Below are 24083 nucleotides of genomic sequence, written 5' to 3'. Positions count from 1 at the left end.
CCGCCTGGCAGCTGCTTCCTGCAGAAACCATGTGCCCCTTCCCCTCACCCCCATCCTGGATGCCCCTCCTCTTGATCCTCTGAGTGACACTGTCCTTTCAGCGGCAGGGTCTCCTGATCTGTTGACCTCACAGCCTAAATGGTAAGACCGGCCGCTGTGCACCAGACTGTAGCCTGCTCTGAGCATCTCGCAAACACGCGCTGCCGCAGACGGGCTGCTCACTCCGTCACACTGAGCTCCGCGGGAGCTCCTTGTATCAGAGATTTACTGCCCTACCTGTAGCTGTGTCTCAATTGAATGAAAATGTTAGCTTAGGGCTACTCGGATGGTCCTACGCCAGTGTAATTTTAAATAAAATGTCTTCTCTCTTTGGTATCACCGGGCGCCCTGGTGTTTAACTGTTGGAAAGTACTTCAGGGAAGTGCTCTCTGCAAGTCTTTACAACACCGCTGTTTTACAGCACTGTTCCCCGGAGCAAACAGAAAAAGTTTTATGAACATCTTTGAGGCAGGGCCTCATCTGTGTTGGTGTTGATAGAAATCAAACCGTGACCTACTGCAGGTCACAAAGCCACGTTCTCCAGGGAAACTCGGGCTCTGCGGGGTTACGCGGTAATTCCCGGCTTGAGTCCTCGCTCTGCTCAGAGCAGCAGGCAGACTTGTCAGCTCGCTCCCTAAGGCCCAGTTTCTGCATCTGGGAAATGTGGACGGTACTATTTACCTGGAGGATTGCCTGAGAAGGAAGTGAGTGCAGGGCTGCACCCAGGGGCAAGCGTGACCGAAAAGAATGCGCGGTACATGGCAGCGTTTGCTCTCCGCGGCCGCTTTCTATACTCGAGCACTTAATTACTTGGAGGTGACTTTGAACAGGAGCGAAAGTATGTCTTTCCCAAACACAGCACGCTTGGAGATGTAGTACTTTGGCCGAGCTGGGGGTGGGCTCCGGGACGGTCCTGGCAGCTCACCTCGTCCCAGTTTGGCCCCGTGTTCCATATGCCGCTGGCTGCCAAGCTCACTCTTAATTGTCTAACCTTTTAAAATGATTAAAATGGTGATGATGACGGTGATGATGCACAGACAGTGTGGGGAGGATGTTAGAGTGTTACTGATACTTGGCCTGTGGATGCTGTTCATCGTGGAACTGGTTTTTGGCCTATGAACTAGGCAAAACGCCCTTCGGGTGCAGATGTTTGGTGCTAATAACAGTCTGAAACGACCAGGCTTATTCAGTATATCTGTATCACCAAAACGCAGGTCCCGAGAGCCATGAGGCCCTGCGGTCTGTCAGTGGGGCTGGTTTCTTGGCTCGAGAGCCAGTGGGAATGTGGGGAGCAGGTACAGTCGGGCCCAGCCACACACGGGATTCTCAGCACACTGAAGCAGACGCAGGATGCTGTATGTGAGCTCTGCCAGGGAAGGGTGTCCAGGGTGCATTCTGTACAAAAGCAAGTTGTTGGGGCTTGTGGGGAGTATGATCTCTTTTAAGAACAGAACAATCCTAGATACACAGGTTGGCACACAGAATAATGTCCCCCACACCCAAAGATGTTCACACCCTCATCCCCAGAACCTGTGAACAGGTACCTGACCTGGCAATAGGGACTTTGCAGATGGGATAAATTAGGAATGTCGAGATGGGGCAATAGTCCCGGTTATCTGAGTGGGACCATGGTTATCAGAGGGAGGCAGGAGGGCCAGCGTCTGACATGGGAGGACAGAAGCAGAGGTAGGCGTGATGCCGGAGTGGAAGGCGCCATGTGCCAAGGAACCCTGGAAGCCTCTAGAAGCTGGAAATGGCAAGGACATGGATTCTCCCCAGAACATACAGAAGGAGCACAGCTCTGTACACACCCAGGTTTTAGCCCAGTGACACTTCTGACTCCCACACTGTACGATAATCAGTTTCTGTTGTTGAAGCCACTAAGTTTGTGATCATTGGTTACAGCAACAGTACTAAGAAACTAAGATGGGTGGGCAGATAGATGATACATGATAGGCAGGTAATAGATGATAATAAATCATAGATAGATGATAGACAGATAATAGATGATAGATGGGTAGATAGATGAGGGTGTAGGGTACATGGAAAGTTTCTCTTATACTTTGCTTATATTGGTATTGTTTTGATTTTTGTTAATAATTAATATGTATCATTATTCTAAATAATAAATCCTTACAATAAAAATCTGACTAATCTTTCCCGAATGTTTGAATTGTGGGTCACTTAGACAAGGTGTGTGAGAGAGGAGAAAAGGAGTAAACGCAGTCCTGGTGGGAGGAACTCTTTCCTTCCTCTCCTTCTGCAAGTTGCAAAACACCTTCTGAAACAATTTACAATTTTTAGCCAGAATCTTCACATAAATTGAAGTCTTACAGCTTCCCAAACAAAAGCTTAAAAATATACGGCATATGTTGCATTACATTGATTTGGAGCAAAGAAATAGAAGAAAGGAAGCATGCTTTCTAATTGAGGAGGACAAAGCATTCAGGGCTCTTTCAAACACTAGAAAAACTCACCTGTAAGGGGTATTCAAGATTATTATTATTATTATTTTAGGCTATATCTGAAAATTCTATTTTGAGATAGTTATAGAATCACAGGAAGTTGCAAAAATAGTGCAGAGATGTCCTGTATGCGCCCCCCAGATGCCCCATTGTTGCGTCTGACATAATGACAGCACAGCAGCCAACCAGAGCCATGACACTGGCAGTGTGTGTTCACAGCTCTGTGTCATTTGGTCACATGGAGTTCATGTAACCGCCACCGAGACCAAGACGTGGAACTGACCTCCCTCCTCCTGCTGTCCGAGTCGTCCCACCCGCCTTCCCCCACTCACAACTACAAAGCCAGTCTGTCTCTACGATTCTGTCATTTTGCCATATACGTGGAATTACCCAGTATATATGTGACCATTTGGGTGTGACTTTTTCACTCAGCCTCACCCCGAGAGCACCCAAGTCGCTGTGTGTGCCAATGGTTTGTTCTTTGATCACTGCTTAGTAATACCCAAGCTGGGGTCGCAGCAGTTGGTTTGACCGTCACTCTTTTGGTTGTTTCCAGATCTGGGCAATACAAATAAAGCTAATGTGAACATTTATGTATAAATGTCACGTGAACATACATTTTTATTACCCTGGGATAAATGTGCAGGAGTGTAATTGCTGGGTGGTAAGGTAAGTGTATGTTTCATCTTTTAAAAAAGAAACTGCTAAACTCTCTTCCAGTGTGGCTGTCACATTTTACATAGGGGAGGTCAGGTTTCTCTGCCTCTTTGCCAGCGTTTGGGGTTGTCCCTATTTTTCATTTCAGGGGTTCAAATAGGTGTGTCATAGAAGTTATGATTTTCAACCTACCTCTTTCCACTGCCTTGTATTAGTAATTGATTGAATTCACATATATTTGAGGGCCTGTCATACGCACTGCAGCAGGTACAAGAGTGAGCTGCTCAGCGCCTTCACGCCTAAGGAGTCTGTGGGCTGGAAGAAGACAGGTAAGGCACCGGGAGTCACGTTTCACAGGCACTCAGTTCTGAGGCAAGCACATGTGGTTGGGAAGCTTTTATTGTCAAAATTATCGTGGAAAATTACTGTTGGTTTTCGTAGGGTGATAACTATGTCTTCAAAAACATCCCGCTTTTAAAGAAACACATACTGAGATATTTACACGTGAAATAATGTCAATAATGGAGGACAGTGGTTAATGAGTGGTGTGTAAGTTACACGAGATTGGCCACGAGCTGATAAGCATCACAGCTGGCTGATGGGATTGATTATGCCATTCTCTCCGCATTCTTAGGCTTGAAATGTTCTATAAAAGGGCATTTTAAAAATCCTTGAAAATCCTTCAGTAGGTATCATCCTGTCGGAGACACTCCTTGGAGAAGCCAGTTTTCCCTCTGGCATGGGGGCAGGTTACTAATTCTTCAGTGGGGTGAGTACCAGGCGAAGTGGTCCCTCACACGATGGGGCCACCCTGTAAAAGCACCCGAGTTGGCACAGGGGTGCTTACACCACAGCAGGAGGGACACGTGAGACCAAATGAGGGGACAGCAGTGCTGGGATTTGTAGAGGCCCAGTAAATACAGCACCATCTTCCCTCCCTACGTTCTTAGCCAATGAGAAAACTTGAACAATCCCCAGCAGATGGAGACAACACACCTTAATTACCAGCAAAGCTGACAATGGAGAACTGGGCTTGGTGTTCCAGTCAGCGGGGCTTGCCCGCTCCTCACTCCTGGGCTAGACCTCAGCGAGTTAATCTGAGGCAAAACCTCAGACCTCAGAGCAGTTCACCGACTAAGAGCACATGCTGCATATCACCAATATTTTTAATCTTTGCCCATTTGACAGCTTAAGGAAAATGTGATGGTCTATTTACAAAATCTGTAACGTTTCAAAATTGGTACAATTTGGACATTTTTGATGAATCAAGGATCTTGATATAGCAGAGTAGACGTCTGTATTGATGGGAAGCAGCACACTAATCCAGTGGCTTTCAAGGTTTTTGATCCTGACTTATAATAAAAAAATACTTTCAGAGTCTATAGGGTGACCTAGTTCATCTATATATGTAGTGTATGTGTGGGGGGTGGGGGCAGGATTTTTCTGAGATTGTGTACGTTTCATCTTTTAAAGAAGAAACTGCCAAACTTCCCCAGCGTGGCTGCCACATTTCACATATGGGAGGTCAGGTTTCTCTGCCTCCTTGCCAGCATTTGGGGCCGTCCCTATTTTTTATTTAAGGTGATTGAATAGGTGTGTCTTAGAAGCTACAACACAGTGGTTTGCAAACAGCGTTAAAAAAAAACCAGAGTAAAAAAAAAAGCAAACCAGTGCATCCCACACGATGATAAGTATTACTTTGTAAAACTTGGTTTTTAGTCATGTGTCTATGATACATATGTATGTGTATATGTTGATGTACACATGTGCGTGTGACAGGTATCTGTACGTGTACATAACATACAGTTCTGTACACGTGTATGCATGTGTATGCTACACGTGCCTGCGAAGTACCCACGTGAACCAGGTGACCACGTGAAATGTATGCACTCCCTGCAGGAACTAAGGATGTAATAAAACGTACCCTTCTCTTCCCAGATCAGTCGTTGGGCATCACACTGAAGGCTACGAGCCCGCTTCCCAGACAGACGCACACCCGACATCCGAGTCCGATTCCGGGTCACCGGCACCCACGACCCTCGGCCCCGCCCACACGGCCCCGCCCCGACCTCACCTACGCGCCCAGGCTCAGGTCACCGCGGCACGTTCCCACGCTCCGACGCGCCATCAAGGGCGGGCGCCGGGAGGAGTGCCGTGGCGTCGATGTCGGGCGCGCGCACGCTGGCAGGCCGCCGGGAGGAGCGCCGCGGCGACGATGGCGGGCGCGCGCACGCTGGCAGGCCGCCGGGAGGAGCGCCGCGGTGTCGATGGCGGGCGCGCGCACGGCGGCGGGGCCGCGCACGGCGGCGGCGGCCGGCGGCCATCTTCCCTCCCGGCGGCTGCTCCTGGTGCAAGTGCGGGGTCCGCTTCCCTGCGGCGCCCTCAGCCTCGACCGGAGAGGTGGGGAGGCGTGGATGACGGGGGAGGCGAGGAGGAGCCGCCCCCCAGTGTCGCCGCCCCCCCACCCGAGGGCAGGCCCGGGCGGGCAGAGTCCCCAGGGTGGTCTCGGGGTCGCTTCCAGGCGCGGCCTCGTCTTCCCCGCCGGAGACCCCCCGCAGGAGACCCCTCCCCCGGGACCTCGCCCCCGGAGCCCCTCCCCGCCCGGCCCGCTGCTCTCAGGATCCGGGGCTCCTCCCCGATGGGATAAGCTGTAAAGATGTTTAGTTTTGAAGGGGATTTCAAAACGAGGCCCAAGGTGTCTCTCGGAGGCGCGAGTAGGAAGGTAAGAGCGGCCTGCGTGTGTCCGCGGCGTCTGGGCCCCCGGCGGGCGGGCGGGCGGGCGGGGGCCGGGCGGCCGCGGGCTGCTCTCCGCCCACGACACCGCGGCCGGCCCTGCTGTGTCACCTGCTCCGGGCGTTGGGAGCAGGTGTGGAGGGAAGGCTGCTGGAGGCAGGGCTTCGACCGCGCGCGCCCGTCGGCCCCGCTCCCGGCGTCGCGGATCCTGCGCCGACGGCCCTTCCGCTCGGGCCGGGACAGAACGGGGCACCGACGCAGTGTCTTCTCCGAGTGAGCTTCAGGCACTTTGTGACACTTGGCCGAGGGCGGTGCCTCAGGGCTGTGTGCTGTCGCAGACAGTAAACAGGCGTGTTCGCCGGTGGCGGCAGCCCGGGAAATGGAGGCAGAAGCGCGGACCGGCCGCGGGTGTGCACACGAGGCTGTGGAACGTGCTCTGCCAGCCGGAAGCACCTTCTGGGGAGAAGTGTGTGTGTTACGTCATGTAATTATTCTTATCGTAACTTTAGGATAAGGGTGGACGAACCATAGTCACTCCGCACGTGCGCGCGCACAGCAAGGTAGGCAGGGGCCCCCCCAGGATCCGTGTCCCTTCACTGTGTCGCGCCCGGGGCTTCTGCTGCACACCGGATGCCCGGGCCTGCCCTGCGGGGACCCTGCCCTGCGGGGACTGACCCTGTCTCCCACCGAGTCGCCCATCTCCTCTGGGGAAAGGAGTTGTCATTTGACCAGACTCTCAAGGGGGGAGCGCGCGTCTTGCTGTTTAACTGTGCAAAACAATTTTCCCCTTTTTCCCTCCTTTTTATTGACATGCAGACTTAACATCCATCACAGACATGAAGTGCACATGCGCACTCAGGCTTTGTCCCCTGGAAGGGCCTGGGACATCCCTTGTGGGCGCCGCTGGGGAGGCGAGGGGGGCGGGGGGCGGGGCCCAGCCCCGTGAGAGCTGCGGTGCGGCGGCGTCCGTGTCGTCCCTTGTGGAGGTTGGGGGCTGGCGTTTCGCACCCCACGGTGGTCACTGGCTGCAGGCGGCCGGCGAGCGTGGGAGTGTGACGTGCTGCCCCTCCGCCGGGGCCGTGGTCCTGAGAAGGCAGCCGGGCCGGGGATGCGCGCACGGGCGTGAGGGCGTCTGGGCTGCACTGCAGGCAGGTCAGCTTGAGGGGCTGTGCGCTGACCCCCGGGTCCCCAGCCTTCCTCCTGCCCCTCCCCACGCGCGACTGCCGGCCCACCTGTTACCGCACGTTGGCTTCGCCTGTTGAACATCGTGCGCAGGGCCACATGCGGTTCGTCTCTTTCCGTCCGTCGGGCCTCTGGCTCCGCATTCTGTCTGAGGTGGAACCACCTTGTTTTGCGTTGTGTGAACACACCACTCATTCTGTCTTACGGGCAGTTGCGTGTGTGTCGTGGCGGCCTGGACGCTCACGCTGGGTCGTGCGGGACGCGTGGGCGCCCGTGCACACGGCCAGCCGCCCGGTGCGGCGTCCCTGTGGAGTCGGAGGGTTTCGTGGCTTCACTTCCTGCCAGCACTTAGTACTGTCGGTCCTGTCATTCGGCAGTTCTGGCGGGTGTCCTCACTGTAGTTTTGATTTTGCTTCCTGACAACTGCGATTGGAGCAACTACATACACTATCCTCCTAAATTCTCCTTGGCTGCAGCTTAGGCCTTTTTCTCATTGAAAAAAACAAAAGGACATAATGATCTGTTCTGTGGTTTAAATTATTTGAATCTTTTGTTTCTTGAGCCTGGTGGAAAACTGAATAGTGCCACCTTTTGAATAAATACAACTTTTTTCTCAAAATAAATGAGTGTTTTTAGTGTTTATTTCTCAAAGCTCTGTGTAGGGTTTGAAACCGAAGGAAAAGTCCGCGTCCTCAGTATGAGCTTGTTGCGATGTGACGTAAACAAGTTAAATAACGAGAGAGTAATTACTACACCTGCATTGCCTTGGGCTGACCCAGGAAACGCTCGAGTTGGTTGGGACTTAGCCTCGAAGGACCCGCAGAATTTGGGGAGGTGAGAAACAGGTTCCATCCCAGCGCATGGAACAGTGGACATGGAATAAGTATTTACTGGGTCCCATGGTGCTGAGTCACAGGTGCCCGCTTTTTAATATTTCTGAAGTCAGGGTGCACCATGGTGGCAGGACATAGTTTATTGGCAGTATTTTTCCGTTTCTTGGAAGTACATAGAAGGATATCTTAGAGGTCATTTGATTACAGGCATAGGAATCCACTGAAACTGGCTTAGTAGGCAAAAAATACATAAATAAATAAGCATATGGGAAGGGTAAGATGGTATCTCCCAGAATGGACGGACAGGAACATCCGGCTAGCAAGTCAGCACCGAGGTGGTTACTGGCTTCCTCCCGGGGCTGCGCCATCGCCTTCATTCTTGGCGCTCTGCAGACTGGCTTTGTCCTTTCACCTGCACGTGACCTTGGTCCGTGTGCTTTTCTAGTTCAGGTGTCCAGCTGAGACGGTTGGATCTCAGTTCCAGTTCTCAGGAGAGAGACTGTGGCCTGGGCAGCTTTCCTCCTGACCAGCTGAGTCTGGGCGGCGCTGGAGCCCTGGCTTCAGCCACAGACGGGGCAGCTGGGTGTGTGAGGGCTGTGGAGTCCATGCCCCAGGAGGGGAAGTGGGTACTGAATAGAATGTCTGGGTTCCTGTGGCCCCGGGTGGGGCTGTGGCATAGACTGCACATGTGTGGAGCTGGGGAGAAATCTGCGAGTTGTCAGCAGGTAGGTGACAGACAGGTCGCCTCTGGAGGAGGCATGGAGTTTAGGACGGGTGGAACTTGTGGGGGATTGCAGCAGTGTGTAAGTGAGGCAACTCCTTAGGACCCAGGGGCGAGGGGGGGACGCGAGTGCTGTGGGGGTGCAGTGACGAGCAAGCGAGAGACTGACAAGAGGAAGCCCTCAGTGATGTTGGAGGGAGCGCGTCCCAGGGCCGTGGGGGCAGCCGGTGGACGCCTGGCAGGAAGGAGCTCGCACCCGGGCTCTAAGGGAGGCTTCTGTTTGCGTGGTTTTCGCATGGGAGGAACTTGAACAAGTTTAGGGGAGGGAGGGTTGCAGGCTTTCAGAGTCCTGGCCGAGGCAAGAGTGGGAAGAATCGGGTGTGAGCAACAGAGGGGGATAGTTTGAGGTTTAAAGGAAAGAAATGGATGTGGATACAGAAGAGTTTATAGATAGGAAGGAAATTAAAATTGCCAACCTTCCATCAATAGTTGAGGTGAAAGTGGCAGTAGAATTAGTATTTCTTTAATGTTTGTCCATTGCTTTTAAAAAAATGAATAGACTTTCCCCCTTTCCTCCACCTCACGTTTCTCCTGTAGTTAGCGTCTTGCATTATTACTGTGGTTCCTTTGTTAGAATTGATGAACCAGTATCAGTAATTAAGGCCCACTCTTTGTGTTGTACTTTCTGTAGGTTTTGATAAATGTATAATGACCTGTATCCATGGTTACTGTACCGTACAGAACAGTTTATTGCCCTAAAAGTCCTCTGTGATTTACCTGTACATACTCCCCCTTACCTCAGCGCCTGGCCACCCGACCATCTTACGGTCTCCATGGTGTTGCCTTTTCCAGAATGTCATGTGGTTGAATCATACAGCGTGTGGCGTTTTCAGACTGGCTTCTTTCACTTAGGAACATGCGTGTGAAGTTCTTCCATGTCTTTTCATAGCTTGATAGCTCATTTCTTTTTATTTTTTATTAACAGATTAGTTTTTTAGAGCAGTTTTAGGTTTACAGAGAAATTGGAAAGTACAGCGAGTTCTCACAGCCTCTATCTCCCCAGCACACTGTTTGGTCTGTTATTTACATCTCGACGGGCTGGGGTGCGTTTGTTACAGTTACTGGACCGATGTCTATATGTTCTGATTAACTAAGTCAGTGTGTATTAGGGTTCACTTTGGGTGTACATTCCTGTGGGGTTTGCGTCAGATTTGCTTCTATCACTTAGAAATATGCTTCTGAGGTTGCTCCAGGTCTGTGACTTGACAGCTCTTTTTTTTTTTTTTTTTTATCATTGAATAAAATTCCATAGTCTGGATGGACCAGTTTGTTTATCCATCACGTCACTTCCAAGTTCTTGCGATTATGAATGAGGCTGCTGTAAACTCAGGTTTTGTGTGGACGTAAGTTTCAGCTCCTTTGGGTAAACACCAAGGAGCACGATTGCTGCCGTCACATGGTGACAGTGTGTTTAGTTCTATAAGAAACCACCACTGTCTCCAAAGTGGCTGCACCCTTTGCGTCCCCACCAGCAGTGACTGAGAGTTCCTGTGGCTCCACGTCCTCGCCAGCATTTGGTGGTGTCAGTGTCCGGAATCTGGCCGTTCTGATAGGTGTGGGGGGTGTCTCGTTGTTTTAATTTGCATTTCCCTGATCACGTCTGATGTGGAGCATCTCTTCACGTGCCTGCTTGCCATCGGTCTTACTGGGTGAGGTGTCTGTTAAGGTCTTTGCCCATTTTGTAGTCAGGTTGTTTGTTTTCTTGTTGTTGAGTTTTTTGGGTTTTTTTTATTAAATTTATTGGGGTGACAATTGTTAGTAAAATTACATAGATTTCAGGTGTACAATTCTGTATTACATCATCTATAAATCCCATTGTGTGTTCATCACCCAGAGTCAGTTCTCCTTCCATCACCATATATTCGATCTCCCTTACCCTCATCTCCCACCCCCCACCCCCCACCCCCCTTACCCTCTGGCAACCACTAAACTATTATCTGTGTCTATAAGTTTCTATGTTGTTGAGTTTTAATGCTGTTGGCTATTTATATAAGCTTTCGAGTCAGTTGTCGACATCCACAAGGTAACTTGTTGAGACTTTGGTTGGATTATGTTGACTCTCGATCACGTTCAGAAGACCCGTCTCCACAGCACTGAGTCTTTCTGTCCGACACGGACTCTGCCTCCATTTGTTTAGTTCTTGGAGTTTGTTCATTAGATATCTGTAGTGTTCCATAGATAGACCAGATCTATATTTAGTTAGACTTAGACCTAAGTACTTCATATGTATGTATTTTTTTGGTACTGATATAAATAATGTCGTGTTTTTTCATTTCAAATTCCAGTTGTTCATTGCTGGTATATAGGAAAGCATTTGACTTTCGGGATTTTTTTTGGTATATATCCTTTTACCAATTTCTACTTCCTCCCCACCCCCTACTCCAGCCCCTGGCAGCCTCTTTTCTGCCCTCTGTTTCTAAGCGTTTGATTCCACATATAAGTGCTACGTAGAGCAGTTTTCTGTTTCTGTCTGGCTTATGTCCCGCAGTGTTACCGCCACTGCTTTTGTGTGCTGGACCAGGTTCTCACTACTGATGGCATATGAAAATCGTTGCCACCAGCAGGAGGGACAGCGGGGGCAGAGGGGTCCTCCCCGGAAGAGGGGACCATAGCCTACAGATTGTCTAATGTGGCCAGAGTGGGGACGTGGAGAAGAGAAGGCTGGGGTGACAGGCAGAGGCCAGACCATCAGGGTCTGTAGGACACACAAAGGCACATCAGGGGCATCGAGAACCCCTGAAGCTTGTCAAGCAGCGAGGTGAAGAAGCAGACTGGGGTTTTCGAGAGATGAGTGTGGGGCAGTGCGGGTGATAGGCAAGTGGGCGCCGTGCGTTGTGCAGGTGACATTCTCCTGAGGCAGCGGCGTCAGGCTATGAGGAGGGACGCTGGATGAGATCTGTGACAAGAGGGTCCCTTCAGGTGTCTGTCTGGGGTGACTGGAGTGACTCCATAAAGCAGGACAGCGTTAAATTCTAGGGACGAGTCTCATTGGCGGTGTTCGGGGGCAGGTGGGGCTTCAGGTAGAGCCTGGCAGTCCATTGGTCCGTCAGTAAGTTGTCGTTGAAATTGTGGGGTGCGCTGGAATCCTCCAGGAAGAATGTTCTAGAAGACCCATGGCTCAGGACCGATCTCCGAGGGACGCCCATATTTACAGAACAAGCAGAGTAATGGGTGTGCAGAGAGGGTTGTGCAGTTGGCACATGGTGAGTGGAGAGCCATCGTGCACGTGGTCGGGAGACCTTGGTGTTGCTGAGAGGGAACGAGGCCAGGCAGAGTGGGACGCACGGGGCCTCGGAGGACCCCAGACCTCTGTCCTGACTTCCGGGCTTCATTTGCTATGGCCGTGACTCGGACCCTGGGGACTGACCACAGACAGTTACACTCGAGGCTGAGGTTCCCAGAGCAGAGGTTCGAACTGTTCAGTCTCGTTTCTAAAGTTAAAATTTTCTTTTTGAAAATGACGGGAGTGCTCATTGTATGACCTTTGTATGAAGCATACTTGTTCATTATGAGCAAGCTCTTTGTAGCCAACAGTTATACCTGCTTTTTAGGGTAAGTTGCAGAAAGAAGTTGACTTGCTTGGTCTAAGTTTGCACAGAGTACAGGCTTTTGATGTACTTGTTCTCTGGAAACAATCCTATGGTTTCAAATCCCTGCTCTAGCTGGGTTGCTGTGAGCCTGGGAGGGCCTTTTCCCTCCAGGGTGTTTCTCTTCTCTCTCCTTATTGTTGCTGCTGTTCTGTTTTGTCCGCCTGCAGGGTGCTTGGCTGCTTGTGCGCTCTCATTTCATCTTGGCTCGTGTTCTGGGAGGCAGACTTAGTGTCTCACGGAAACAGACGAAATCAGCGCTTAGAGAGTCCAAATCATTGTGTGAAAACCACGGAGCTCAGTATTGGAACCGTGGTCTGCTCTGCTGGGCCGTGTGGCCCGCACACAACGTGCATGTGTCTCCTGCTCTCCTTCAGCTCTCCTTTAACTGCCTGGGAAGTCGAGAGCCTTGTCCTGCACGCACCGAAAAGGTGGTTCGCGTAGGTCTAGTCCCTGAAAATTAACTGTCTATAATGCAGCTTTCATGCTCTCTCCCTGTTTTCAAGGAACATTGGTAAACTCGTGTGTGTTGGCAAGCAGCATGGTTTATAGCACATCTTTACTGCAAAACGAAATTGTAAAACATTTAATGGGAACTTGAAAAAGTGTTTGTAACCGTTCATGACTTGGTCGTCCATCTTTTCTGGGCTTCTCTTTTTCTCTTCTCTGTTGTGATGTGAATGTCATAATTCTTGATAAAAATGCGAAAGTCAAACCCGATTATCACGGGTCTCTTTGCTCTAGTAACATTTTCATTTCCAATCTCCAGTCAGTGGCCTTTAAAAATAACTTTTTTAATTGGAAAAACAAGAAGTGGGCTCCTTCTAAAGGGCACATAATGAAGTCTTTCACTGAGACGCCTAATTGCCTCACTATTCCCAGTTTGCTCAATATCTGCGACGTCTGTTCAGAACTAGTCTAAATGTAAATAAACAAATAAAAGTGAGAAAGCATACCTTCTAAGCACTCCAACTTTATAGTGATTTCATACCAGCACCTTTAGATCTATGGAATTATTTTTCCTGGATGCTATTATTTTACTACATGGTTTTTGTCACGTAGCCACTTTCCTGTTGGTGGATACGTAAGTGTTGTTTCCAGGGTTTTGCTGTTAAAACAGTACTATGTTTACCACACAATTGTGGTATAAGGAAAGAAAGTCTTGGAATTTATGATAATGGGACTTAAACTATTGCATTTTGCTTTGAACACCTTATTTTAAAACGAGCTCTTTTCTGATTACAAAGTAGTGTCTATTGTAGAAAATTTTAAGTATACTGAAATATATCAAGAAAAATGATGTATTTGGAACCCCAACCACCACTAGAAATAAAACATTGTTAATATGTGAGTACATTTTTTCCTAGTCTTTTTAAATGTATTTCTTGAATTGGGAGTCATGTTGCACATTCTGTTTTATAAATATGATTGTGGGTAACTTATTACTATATTTTGACTCACCTTTAAATATCTTTTCATGTATGTGAAGGTGGTTGCTCTTATATTTTCATAGAGGTTCTTCTTCCTTATAGGTCTACAAAAAAAAGGAAGCACCCACAAATTGTAGGTTTTGCATTATTCACAAATAATGCACTTTTGCTAACTTTTAGCAATTTAGTTAACTCAAAGGGAAGTGTTTTACTTGAATATTCTTGGAATTGTGTAAAACTGTATTATGTTAGTGCTTAAGAGTGGGAAATACTAACTTGAAACAGATGTGAAACTGATTATTCTATTTACATTGGTAAATAGAGTAAATTGCTAAAGAAAATAATCCAAATAAACGAAAGACTGGAAACCTCGTGGTTGTTTTTCTTTAACATCAAGGTATCGATAAACATGCTAAAGTTCTTTTTTATAAATGATTAGCAGTCAGTTTGAGCATTTAGCTTTATGGAAATTGTCGTGTTATATAAATTCACTTTGACATATACCTGAACTTTTTACCATATTTTTTTTGTTCTGATGGTTAATGAAATCTAATTTAAACTATATATAACTTACTTTTTTTAGAATTTCATTTTGTTACCACTCAATTTATTTGCATGAAAAAAGTATTTTTTCCCATTTAAAAACATCAGTATTAATGGCATTTGTGAAGGTTGCTCATATTTAATTTTCAGAAGAGATAAGCTAATGTGCCAAAGCTCACAGATCAAGTAGAGAAGTTTGCTGTAACTTACTGTTGTTTACACATTGATGAATAGGTTTAGTGTCACAGTCGGGGGCGAGAGTGGTTAGCATTGCAGGTGACATCTGTGCTGTGAGAACAACGGGCTTGGTCTTTCCAGAAACACCGAAGTGATTAGTGTGTTTTAGGAAAGTGCTACTAGGAATCCCTAACTTTTTTAAAAGGTAAGAGATGTTTTCAAGTGTAAGTACAGTAAATTGAAATCAGAAACTACTTAAGAATCAAAAAATTTATGTTCTTATATAACTTCATTAGTTTTTATTCTAAAAAAGTGAGAAAGTATTACCTGTACATGGATAATATTTCAAATACAAAATAAAGCTTCAACTAAAGTGGTAGAAGTGCCCCCCACCCCCCACTCGCATGTTCCCTGACACGGTGTTCAGACCCATGACAGGTCTTTCCTGTCCTGTCGGCACTCTCCCTCCGTGTATGGAATCCTTGAGGTGTGCGGACCTCCTCTTGTGGAGACAGACACACATTAGAGCTTGTTAAACAACGGAGCCACTTCTCTCCTCCCCCTAATATCCATCTCAGACATCGTTCCAGATCAGTGCAGTGGACCTACTGTGTGGAACCTCATGTCATGGATGTTCTCTAACTTACTTAGTTGTCATGTATTTAATGGCCATTTAGGTGATTTTCAGTTCTTTGCTAATTTAAACAGCGAGGTGCATGTCCTTCTGTATGTGCCTATAACGTGTGTAGGTGAAATTTCTAGAAGTGGTAGGTCAGGGGCTTCGTATGTCCTGTCTCTCGGCACCTAGACGCACACCCTCCTCTTTTCTAGATTGAGGTCTCATTTGGTAGCTACTTGTACTTTGATCATTCATTACTTGCTGTTTAAACTGATGTAGGTCAAGTTTTATTTTCTTATTTTCTGCTCTGAGGGCTAAGAATGCACCCTGGTCCAAAGTCATTCCACCCACGCTCAGCACTGTGACATCGTTTGCTGAAGGGAGGTCGTGTCTTTGGAGGCGGTACTTGTTTGGTCCCCAGGGTTTGCCCGTTGCATAGTCATTTCCCACTTGTCACGTACACTTGGATGACTGTCGTCTGTGCCAGAGCAATCTGTTTCCATTAGTGAGCTGGCCAGTCCAGCATGGGGAGGAAAGGGCATGGTGGCGGTCGTCTAGGGAGAGCTTTATGGTAGGGACGGAAGGGACCACAATGGGGCTGTGTCGCCTGAGACCAGCATGTGCTCATCAGGCGCACTTGGTATCAGCAGCGAAGACGGGGCGCCGAGACTGGAAGGGTATCGGATGCTGTGCTGCGGCCGCATCCGGAGGTGGTGCGGAATAGGGGGCCGAGGCGACGTGGGGACTGGTATTCCTGTGCGAAGGCTGTGTTGGAACTTGATCCCTCAACTTAGGTTCTCAGACAGGCTGCTGTGAAATGGAAAAAGAAGGGCAGTGCAGCAGGTTTTACATAAACTTGGTTAATTTAAGTAACTGAGCTTTGAGAAGAGGGGTTTTCTTTGTGTTCAGTGATCTTTTAGGGATGGTTGTTAGAATAGATGGCAGTGTTTTGTTTGTTTTAAAGGGTGGCAGCCCAGTGTAAGGTGATGCAGACAGAACTGGGAAGCCACAGGAGGAAGAAGGCACGGAAGGGGTTTAAACTGAAGCAATGGGTGATTGGAACTTTCCATTTTCAGCCCCTGCTTCTTCCCTATTACTTTATTGCCTATTGACTTACTGGTCAGCCTCATAGACATGTCGCTGTCGGTGAATTGTAAGTTTATCATCGTCCCCTTCCATCGCACGCTGTCTGGATATACAGTTTGCAGAGCCAGAGATGGAGTTCTCAAGACTGAGCCTGGATTCTGACCTCTGACCCCTGCAGAGAGGGTCGGTTGCCCTCTTCTCCTTCATCCTCTGCTTGTGACTCTTCTGCTTCCCGGGCTTTCTCCCTTTGCTGGCATGTTCTCCCATCTTGTCACCCACTAAACTCATCCTTCCAAGGTGTCGCGAATTCACCTTTTCTTCTGAGTTTCCTCCGAGTTCCCGTTCTTCCTCCCTGCTGCCTCATGCCCCGTGGCACCTCGAAAGTGGACGCTCACAGGGCAAGAACCGTGTGCGTTTTATTCAGGCGTTAGTGCGCCATCTGGGATCATGTCTGCCCCACAGGAGGTCCTCAATAAACAGGCTTCTTTTGTCCCCAAGACTGTGACCTCCTTGGGAACAAATGCTTTCTTTACCTAAACTTGCCTGGTACCTAGCAGGATCCTGACTGTAAGTTTCTGCTGAATGAGGAAGTGGTCTCCTGTTCTTCATTTGAATGTCTTCTGCCTGGAGCCGTTCTCTGAGATGGGGAGTGTGGGAGAAGAGGCTCTGGTTCCAAGTTCAGGTCCCGCCTGGACAACGCCCGTCGTTCCTGGACTTGGCTGTGTGCTCCGTCCCCGCTGGGCTTCCCGTGCCCAGCCCGCTCTGATGGCTTCGTGCGCCTCCCTCTGGGCGCTCTGTGTGCTGCGCTTGTGAAGCCCACCTGTGCCCCATGCTTTCAACACATGCCGAGTTTGGGGTGATTCAGATTTTCTTCTGCGGCTTCTTTCCCACCAGCCTCCCTTCTGGAGCCCTTCCAAATTTCTCATGGATTATGCAGACAGAAGAGTTTTGTAAATTTCCCCAAATGTAAAGAAGTAAGATCATCTAAAATGTTCTTTTTCTAAGGAAATAGTGCGCTGCTCAGCGGCTTAGGCCCTGGGCCCACCAGAGTTCAGATCTTGAACCTCACTGTGAACCTCGCTTTTCTCTAACAGGACAAAGGATAGTGCTTTCCTCCTCGGGTGGTTCTAAGGAGTGCGGAATTCACACAGCCCAGGGCCCCGAGGATTGCTGAGCCTGGGAGGCTAAGTCCCCAGTCCTGGTCGTGCTCTGTGTCGCACGTGTGCGCCAGGACACAGTGAGTGGGCATAGACAGCTCAGTGTTGGTGGCTGCTGGCGCTGTCTTTAGAGTCGACTCTCCGGTGTGACCAACTCCGTGTGAGGGATTGGTTGACCTTTCTCTATAGACTTTTCTCTTTTTTCTGTCAAGTATTTCAGGAGTTTGAATACTCTTTGTTGAAATCACATGTCAGGGGTTTTTGTGGGTGTGTGTATCCAATACTTTGGATTTGCTTGCTATACTTGTTATTATTTTTGAAGTGAGCTTTCAAGCAGGAAACTTTATAGCCCTTCAGGACAGCAGGAGCGCTGACTGCCCCATTGACGTGGTGCCCTGTGTCTGCAGGTGGCGGAAGGCTAAGAATCCTCCTCGTCAGCGCAGCCAGCGCTGCCTCTGGTGCTTTCATAGCTCCTCCCACACCGCCAGCGTCCGAGAAATTCCACTATTCAGTTAGAGTCCAATTATGGCTTTGGTACCTAGTACCTGTTTTGGATTTTAAAATATTGCAACCATTACGGTTACTCCTTGTTTTAGACAACTTTGTTTTACTTAAAGGTCATGTTCATCCTCTCATTTTGTGACTGTTTGTTGAATACCTACATGTGCCAGACCCTGAAGCAGATGACAGGGACATGGCAGTAGGAAACACATGAGGTCACTGAGGCCGTGGGACTTCAGTGACGACTAAGCTCAGATCGGTGTGTTGAAGTCAATTAGTGGCTGTTTTGCCAGCATGTATCTTTTTTTAAAGGTAAAATGTTGGTTTATTTAATTTCAGACATTAAGTACATTTTTTCATAGTTGTAACAGTGTATACCATTTTAGGATATCTGAGTTCTTTAGCTATAAAGAAATAATGAACATATATTAAATCTGAACAAAGGGAAATTAGAAGGAAAAGAAATCATAGATCTAAATGTACCAGTTCTATTCATGAATAAAGGTACTGACCAGAAATATGCCTGTTTTTATCTAAGTTTTCCATAATGCTGAACATCATAACTGCACGTTTTACTTCAGATTTTACATTCTCCTTTTGATTAAGTTTAAAACAAAATATTTTTTGACTTTGGACATGTGGTAGATAAAGACTTTTTATTTGAAATTCGAGAAATGAAATTTTCTACACTGGAAAATATCTGGAGGATTTATTTCTTTGGCTTTAAATTTTGTCAGTGAGTAACTATTCTACGTATTGTGTGTTCGTTCACATATCAGTGTATTATTTTAAATTGGTAATTACTTGCCTTCCAACACTTCTGACAGGATATATGTTTTTGTTAAGAAATTTAAGTTTATTAATTTTTCTAATAATTTACATGTAGGGTCTTGGGCCTTTAATGTTATTTTGGGTTAAATTTATAAAAATAAAATGCCCATACGCTATAGACTGGAACAGTTTTGTGGGAAGGAGGGTTGTCTTTATGTACTTTAATTTTATTCGAAATGTTTAACTTTCCTAGTTATTATTTAGTTCCTTCTCCATACCAAGTAATTTTGTTCAAAATTTAGTTTTACTTAGGATGAAAAAAATATTTTTTTAATGTTGGTAACAGTAAAGAAATTGATTTTTCATTGAAATTTTTGTTAACATAATTGTAGACTCCTGTGCAGCTGTTAGAAATAATTCAGAAACATCCCTTGTTCACATTACCTAATTTCCCCTGGGTCCGGATTTTGCAAAACTGTAGTATATCCAGCTGGCCTGGTGACTCAGGTGGTTGGTGGCCATGCTCCTAACACCGAGGTTGCTGGTTCAATTCCCACATGGGCTAGTGAAATGCGCCCTCTACAGCTAAGATTGTGAACAACCACTATCCCTGGAGCTGGGCTGCCATGAGCAGCCGGAGAGGAGATCGGTGTGGGCTGCCGTGGGCTACGGTGTGATGCCATGAGCAGCTGGTGGTCAGCGAGAGCGGCCGGCAGCCGGTGAGAGCTGCCGTGAGCTGCTGTGAGCGGCCGACTGACCGACTGCCTCAGCCGCGGGGAGCACAAGGCTCATAATACCAGCATGGGCCAGGGAGCTGTGTCCTACACAGCTAGACAGAAACAACGGCTTGAACTGGAGTGTGTGTGTGTGTGGGGGGAGGCAGAAGAAGGGGGGGAAAAAAAACAAAAAAGCTGTAGTGTATCATCCCAGTGGGGATGTCAGCATTGATACAGTGTGCCAATCTTCTTCCTGCCTCCCCAGCTTTACCTGAACTCACTTTGTGTGTAAAGAAGTCAGATTTTATTCTTAGAAAACTATGAAATACCAACTTTAATTAGATCTGTGACCTTAGAAAGCCATTTAACCTCTTGTACCTTAGACATCTCATTCAGGTATGTAGTTGGGTGGGATGGTCTTCAGAATCTTTTTTGGGTCAAAACATTCTATAATATTTGGATCTCTTTGTGTTTAGGAAGAAAAGGCTTCTCTTTTACATCGTACTCAGGAAGAAAGAAGAAAGAGAGAGGTAAAAACAGTTTTATAATAGGCTCTAATAAGGATTTTTTCCATAGCATTTAAATTAGTCTTGGCTTTACTGTTATATATGGAGATGTGTGTGTTATGTATGAAGTAATACATGTATATTTATGTGTATGTATATATTAAGCTTTAGAAAAATTTCTGGGTATGTTGGGTTTTCCAGTAAGTCATTTATTCTGGAACCAATGTGGGAAAGATGGACTGAAAGGACCCTCTCCAGGGTAGATGGGATTCATAGGAGACGTGAGACAGCGTCGTGTAGTAAGATGGAGTGCAGATTTTTAGTGTCGCACCTGAGTTTGAATGTTGAGGCTTACGTTTTTCAACATTATTTAATCTTTATGGAAATTTCAGTTTCGACATTTTTAAAACAGGAGTAATACTGACCTGTAAGATTATTGTACAAGTGCACGTAGAGTGTCTTTCTTAGGGCTGGCACATGGTAGGCCCTCAAACAGTGGTAGCTGCAATGGTCAGAATGAAGATGAAGAACATATATTTTGAAACAAAAACGTGACCTTTAAAATAGATGTTTGTGTTGCCTGCATTGTTTTTATGTTTAAAACTAAAACTTTTTTTAAAAAGTCTTACTGCTGGTGGGATTGTAAAATAGTGTAGCCATTTTGGAAAACAGTCTGGCAGTTCCTCAGTTGTTAGTTTCACTCCTACGTATTCACCCAAAAGAAATGAAAACCATTTGTCCACACCAAAATTATACATGCATGTCCCCAGCCGCATTATTCATAATTCCGAAGTGGAAACAGCCCAAGTGTCCATCAGCTAATAAATGAATAAGCAAAACGTGAGGCATCCCTATGGAGGACAATTAATCGGCCATCAACGGGAGTGAAATCCTGATACATGATACAGCATGGCTGAACCTTATGACATCACGCCAAGTGAAAAGAGCCAGACATCAAAAACCCACACATTCTAGGATTCCATTATATGAAATGTTCAGAATAGGCAGTTCCGTACAGACAGAAATTGTAGTGGTTGCCAGGGGCAGAGAAGTGTGTTTGGGGGTGGGGAGGGAGGGAGGGTGAGGAATGAGGGGTGACTGCTAATGGGTACAGAGGCTTTTGGCCGGGGTAGGTGATGAAAGTGTTATAAAATCAGGTAGTGGTGATTGTTGCACGATTTTGAACATACTAAATATTGGTGAATGGTACACTCAATAGAGTGGATTTTGTGGTATGTGAATTATATAGCTGTAATTTTTTTAAAAAAGTCTTTACTAACTAAATGTCATTTTCACTGGTTCTGACTGATTGACCCTCCTCCCTCCATTATCCAGGAAGAAAGGCGAAGGTTGAAAAATGCAATAATTATCCAGTCATTTATTCGAGGCTATCGAGACAGAAAACAGCAAGTAAGTTTGTTTATAAATTGAGAATTAGAAAGGCATGTGAGAGCTTATTTTAAATAATGACCTTAGAGTCTTAGAAGTGGAGTCCCTTTTGTTTGTCTTTTTGTATACTTGTTTAATGAAGGTTAATGTTCATAATAGTATTTCTCCCAATTATTAATTTTAATAGTTTATATTTACATGAAGATTTATATATAGGTGAGTTTGAGGTTATTTTTAAACATTAAAATGCAAATATAGGCTACACCACAGCTGAAGATCCAAGTAGAAGGACGTGGTGGAAGACTTTCAGTGGGCATTTAGGGTCTGTCATTACAGTCCACGTGTTTGTTTTTATTTAACCTTTTGCTGATAACTCCGTAGTCGGCATCTTAATTGTCAGTGTCTCCCACTCCTGTTGAAACATTTGGTGGACGTTTAGGCCATAAATATGCGCCTGAGTGCTTACTAATTTGTTTTGTTTTCTTTTCAGTATTCCATCCAAAGAAGTGCATTTGACCGCTGTGCTAACTTGTCACAGTCTGGTGGTACTTTTTCCATTGCTAATGGTCCCAACCTTACCCTTTTGGTGAGGCAGCTTCTGTTCTTTTACAAGCAGAATGAAGACTCAAAACGTTTGGTGAGTGTTAACTGTGTTCTGACTTATCCTTGTTGACATACGTTTCAGCTTTTTAAAAGGTGGTCAGGTGACCCCTCCTGTATGTCTCACCTTCATGAACTTTTCTCCGGCCACCTGTCATAGGCCATCTTGGTCATGTGTTTTACCTCTTAAACATTGATGTTGGGGGCGGCCGGTTAGCTCAGTTGGTTAGAGTTCGGTGCTCTTAACAAGGTTGCTGGTTCGATCCCTGTGTGGGCCACTGTGAGCTGTGCCCTCCTCAACTAGATTGAAACAACTTGACTTGGAGGTGATGGGTCCTGGAAAAACACGCTTAAAAAAAAAAAGTTAAAAATAAAAAATCACATTGATATAAATTTTCAGTAGGTTTTTTATTTTTTATTATGGAGTATTCCAAAAGAGTTTTTTTTTTCTCAGTTTTTTTGGGAAGGGGAACAGGACTTTATTGGGGAGCAGTGTGTACTTCCAGGACTTTTTTCCAAGTCAAGTTGTTGTCCTTTCAATCTTAGTTGTGGAGGGTGCCGTTCAGCTTCAAGTTGTTGTCCTTTCAGTCTTAGTTGTGGAGGGCACAGCCCAGCTCCAGGTCCAGTTGCCGTTTTCTAGTTGCAGGGGGCGCAGCCCACCATCCCTTGCGGGAGTCCAACCGGCAACTTGTGGTTGAGAGGATGTGCTCCAACCAACTGAGCCATCCAGGAGCTCAGTGGCAGCTCAGCTCAAGGTGCCGTGTTCAATCTTAGTTGCAGGGGGCAGAGCCCACCATCCCTTGTGGGAGTCAAGGAGTTGAACTGGCAACCTTGTGGTTGAGAGCCCACTGGCCCACGTGGGAATCGAACCGGCAGCCTTCAGAGTTAGGAGCACGGAGCTCTAACCGCCTGAGCCACCGGGCCAGCCCGCAAAAGATATTTCTTTATAGGAATGGGAGTTCTGGCAGCCCGGACACACGCCAGGTCTTTTTATCCAGCTGTATTGAGGTGTCACTGCCAAAGTTGTGGGACATTGAAAGTGTCCATCCACTGTGCTGGTTTGACATACACACACATTGTGAAAGGAGCCCCCATCTAGTGAAGTCCACAGCCATCAGCTCAGTATTACAGACCTGACCTGCTACTGGGCATAGTGGGGCCGTGTGCGTGCCTTTCCTACCAATTTCCAGGAGTTAGGGAAGTGGAGTATCCAAAAGGAAAGGATGCTAGAGACATGGAGGACAAAGGTAAAAAGGAAAAACAGATGCCCTGTGTAACTTCGGATTAATATTGCGTTTCTCGTCTCTTTTTATTATGGAATGCTGATTTTTGCAAATGAATGGTTTTTGTTTCAGATTTACATGAGTTTTAAGTGTACTTTGTTTTAGTAATAAATTCAGTAATTGAGCTTAATACTGATGTGCCATTTTAAGATGGAAAACCCAAAACGTATATGCTACTAAATGAAACGTGACTTGAGAGTTTTACTTCTTACCGTGTTCTAATTGATTTTGATTAAGTATCTGTTTACCACCTAAGGTCATTTGAAATGTTACGTAATTCAGTAAACAGCTCTTTATGGATTGAGAGTTGTAATTTATCTGTTTTGCTGTTTCAGATATGGATGTATCAGAACTTAATTAAACACAGCTCTCTGTTTGTCCAGCAATTGGATGGATCCGAAAGACTTACATGCTTATTTCAGATAAAGAGGTTGATGAGCCTCTGCTGCAGGTAACCCGTTGCAGTCACACCTGGAATATTGTTTTGTTTGTTTTTGAGACTATGGAATGTTAGACGTTTCACTCTTGGTGATTTGGGCCTGTGAAGTTAAAACGTAGATATAAATTCCTTCAAGATGATGTTTTCTTTCAAGTGCAGACTTTCTGGTTACTAGTGACTGGACTGGCTGGTCTAGAGGACTCCTGCTGTGAGCAGGTCCCAGGGTCCCTGCCGAAACGCAGGCTCTCAGTGTGATTTATGTGTGAACTTGAAACAAGTCACTGCGTGACTTTCTTGGATTCAGTCTCCAGAAGAGCACATTTAAGGGACATAAGCCCTTGGTGCCCAGATGAAAGAGCACGTTACCATCGTCACCCAGTGAGTGAGCTGGACAGGCCCCCTCCACCCCCCGTAGTCGTCCTGTCTTCCCTTTTTGCCCCTTTCAGTCTTTGGCAGTTCTTCCCAATAGTAATACTATTGGCGACCTCGACGAGAGCAGTGGTGGGGGCCGGGCCATGGATATGTTTAACAGGAACTATAAATAGTTCTGCAGAGGGAGCAGACACGTGGAGTAGGAGCTGGTGCGAGC

At 46.8% G+C, this 24083-nt stretch overlaps 1 protein-coding gene across 1 annotated transcript in view; it reads left to right on the top strand.

Moving 5' to 3' along the window:
* The first annotated feature begins 5446 nt into the window (after positions 1 to 5446).
* UBE3C (ubiquitin protein ligase E3C) overlaps positions 5447 to 24083 on the top strand; it is an 81937-nt gene continuing 63300 nt past the window's right edge. The window contains exons 1-5 of the mRNA XM_074315031.1: positions 5447 to 5883; positions 19754 to 19807; positions 21119 to 21193; positions 21663 to 21809; positions 23391 to 23506. Of these exons, the coding sequence (XP_074171132.1) occupies positions 5818 to 5883; positions 19754 to 19807; positions 21119 to 21193; positions 21663 to 21809; positions 23391 to 23506 (458 nt within the window). The 5' untranslated portion in view covers positions 5447 to 5817. The remainder of the gene's footprint in view (positions 5884 to 19753; positions 19808 to 21118; positions 21194 to 21662; positions 21810 to 23390; positions 23507 to 24083) is intronic.

Source organism: Rhinolophus sinicus, linkage group LG11 (genome assembly GCF_036562045.2).
Source record: "Rhinolophus sinicus isolate RSC01 linkage group LG11, ASM3656204v1, whole genome shotgun sequence".
Lineage (NCBI taxonomy): Eukaryota > Metazoa > Chordata > Mammalia > Chiroptera > Rhinolophidae > Rhinolophus > Rhinolophus sinicus.
This window is presented reverse-complemented; position numbering and strand designations above follow the sequence as displayed.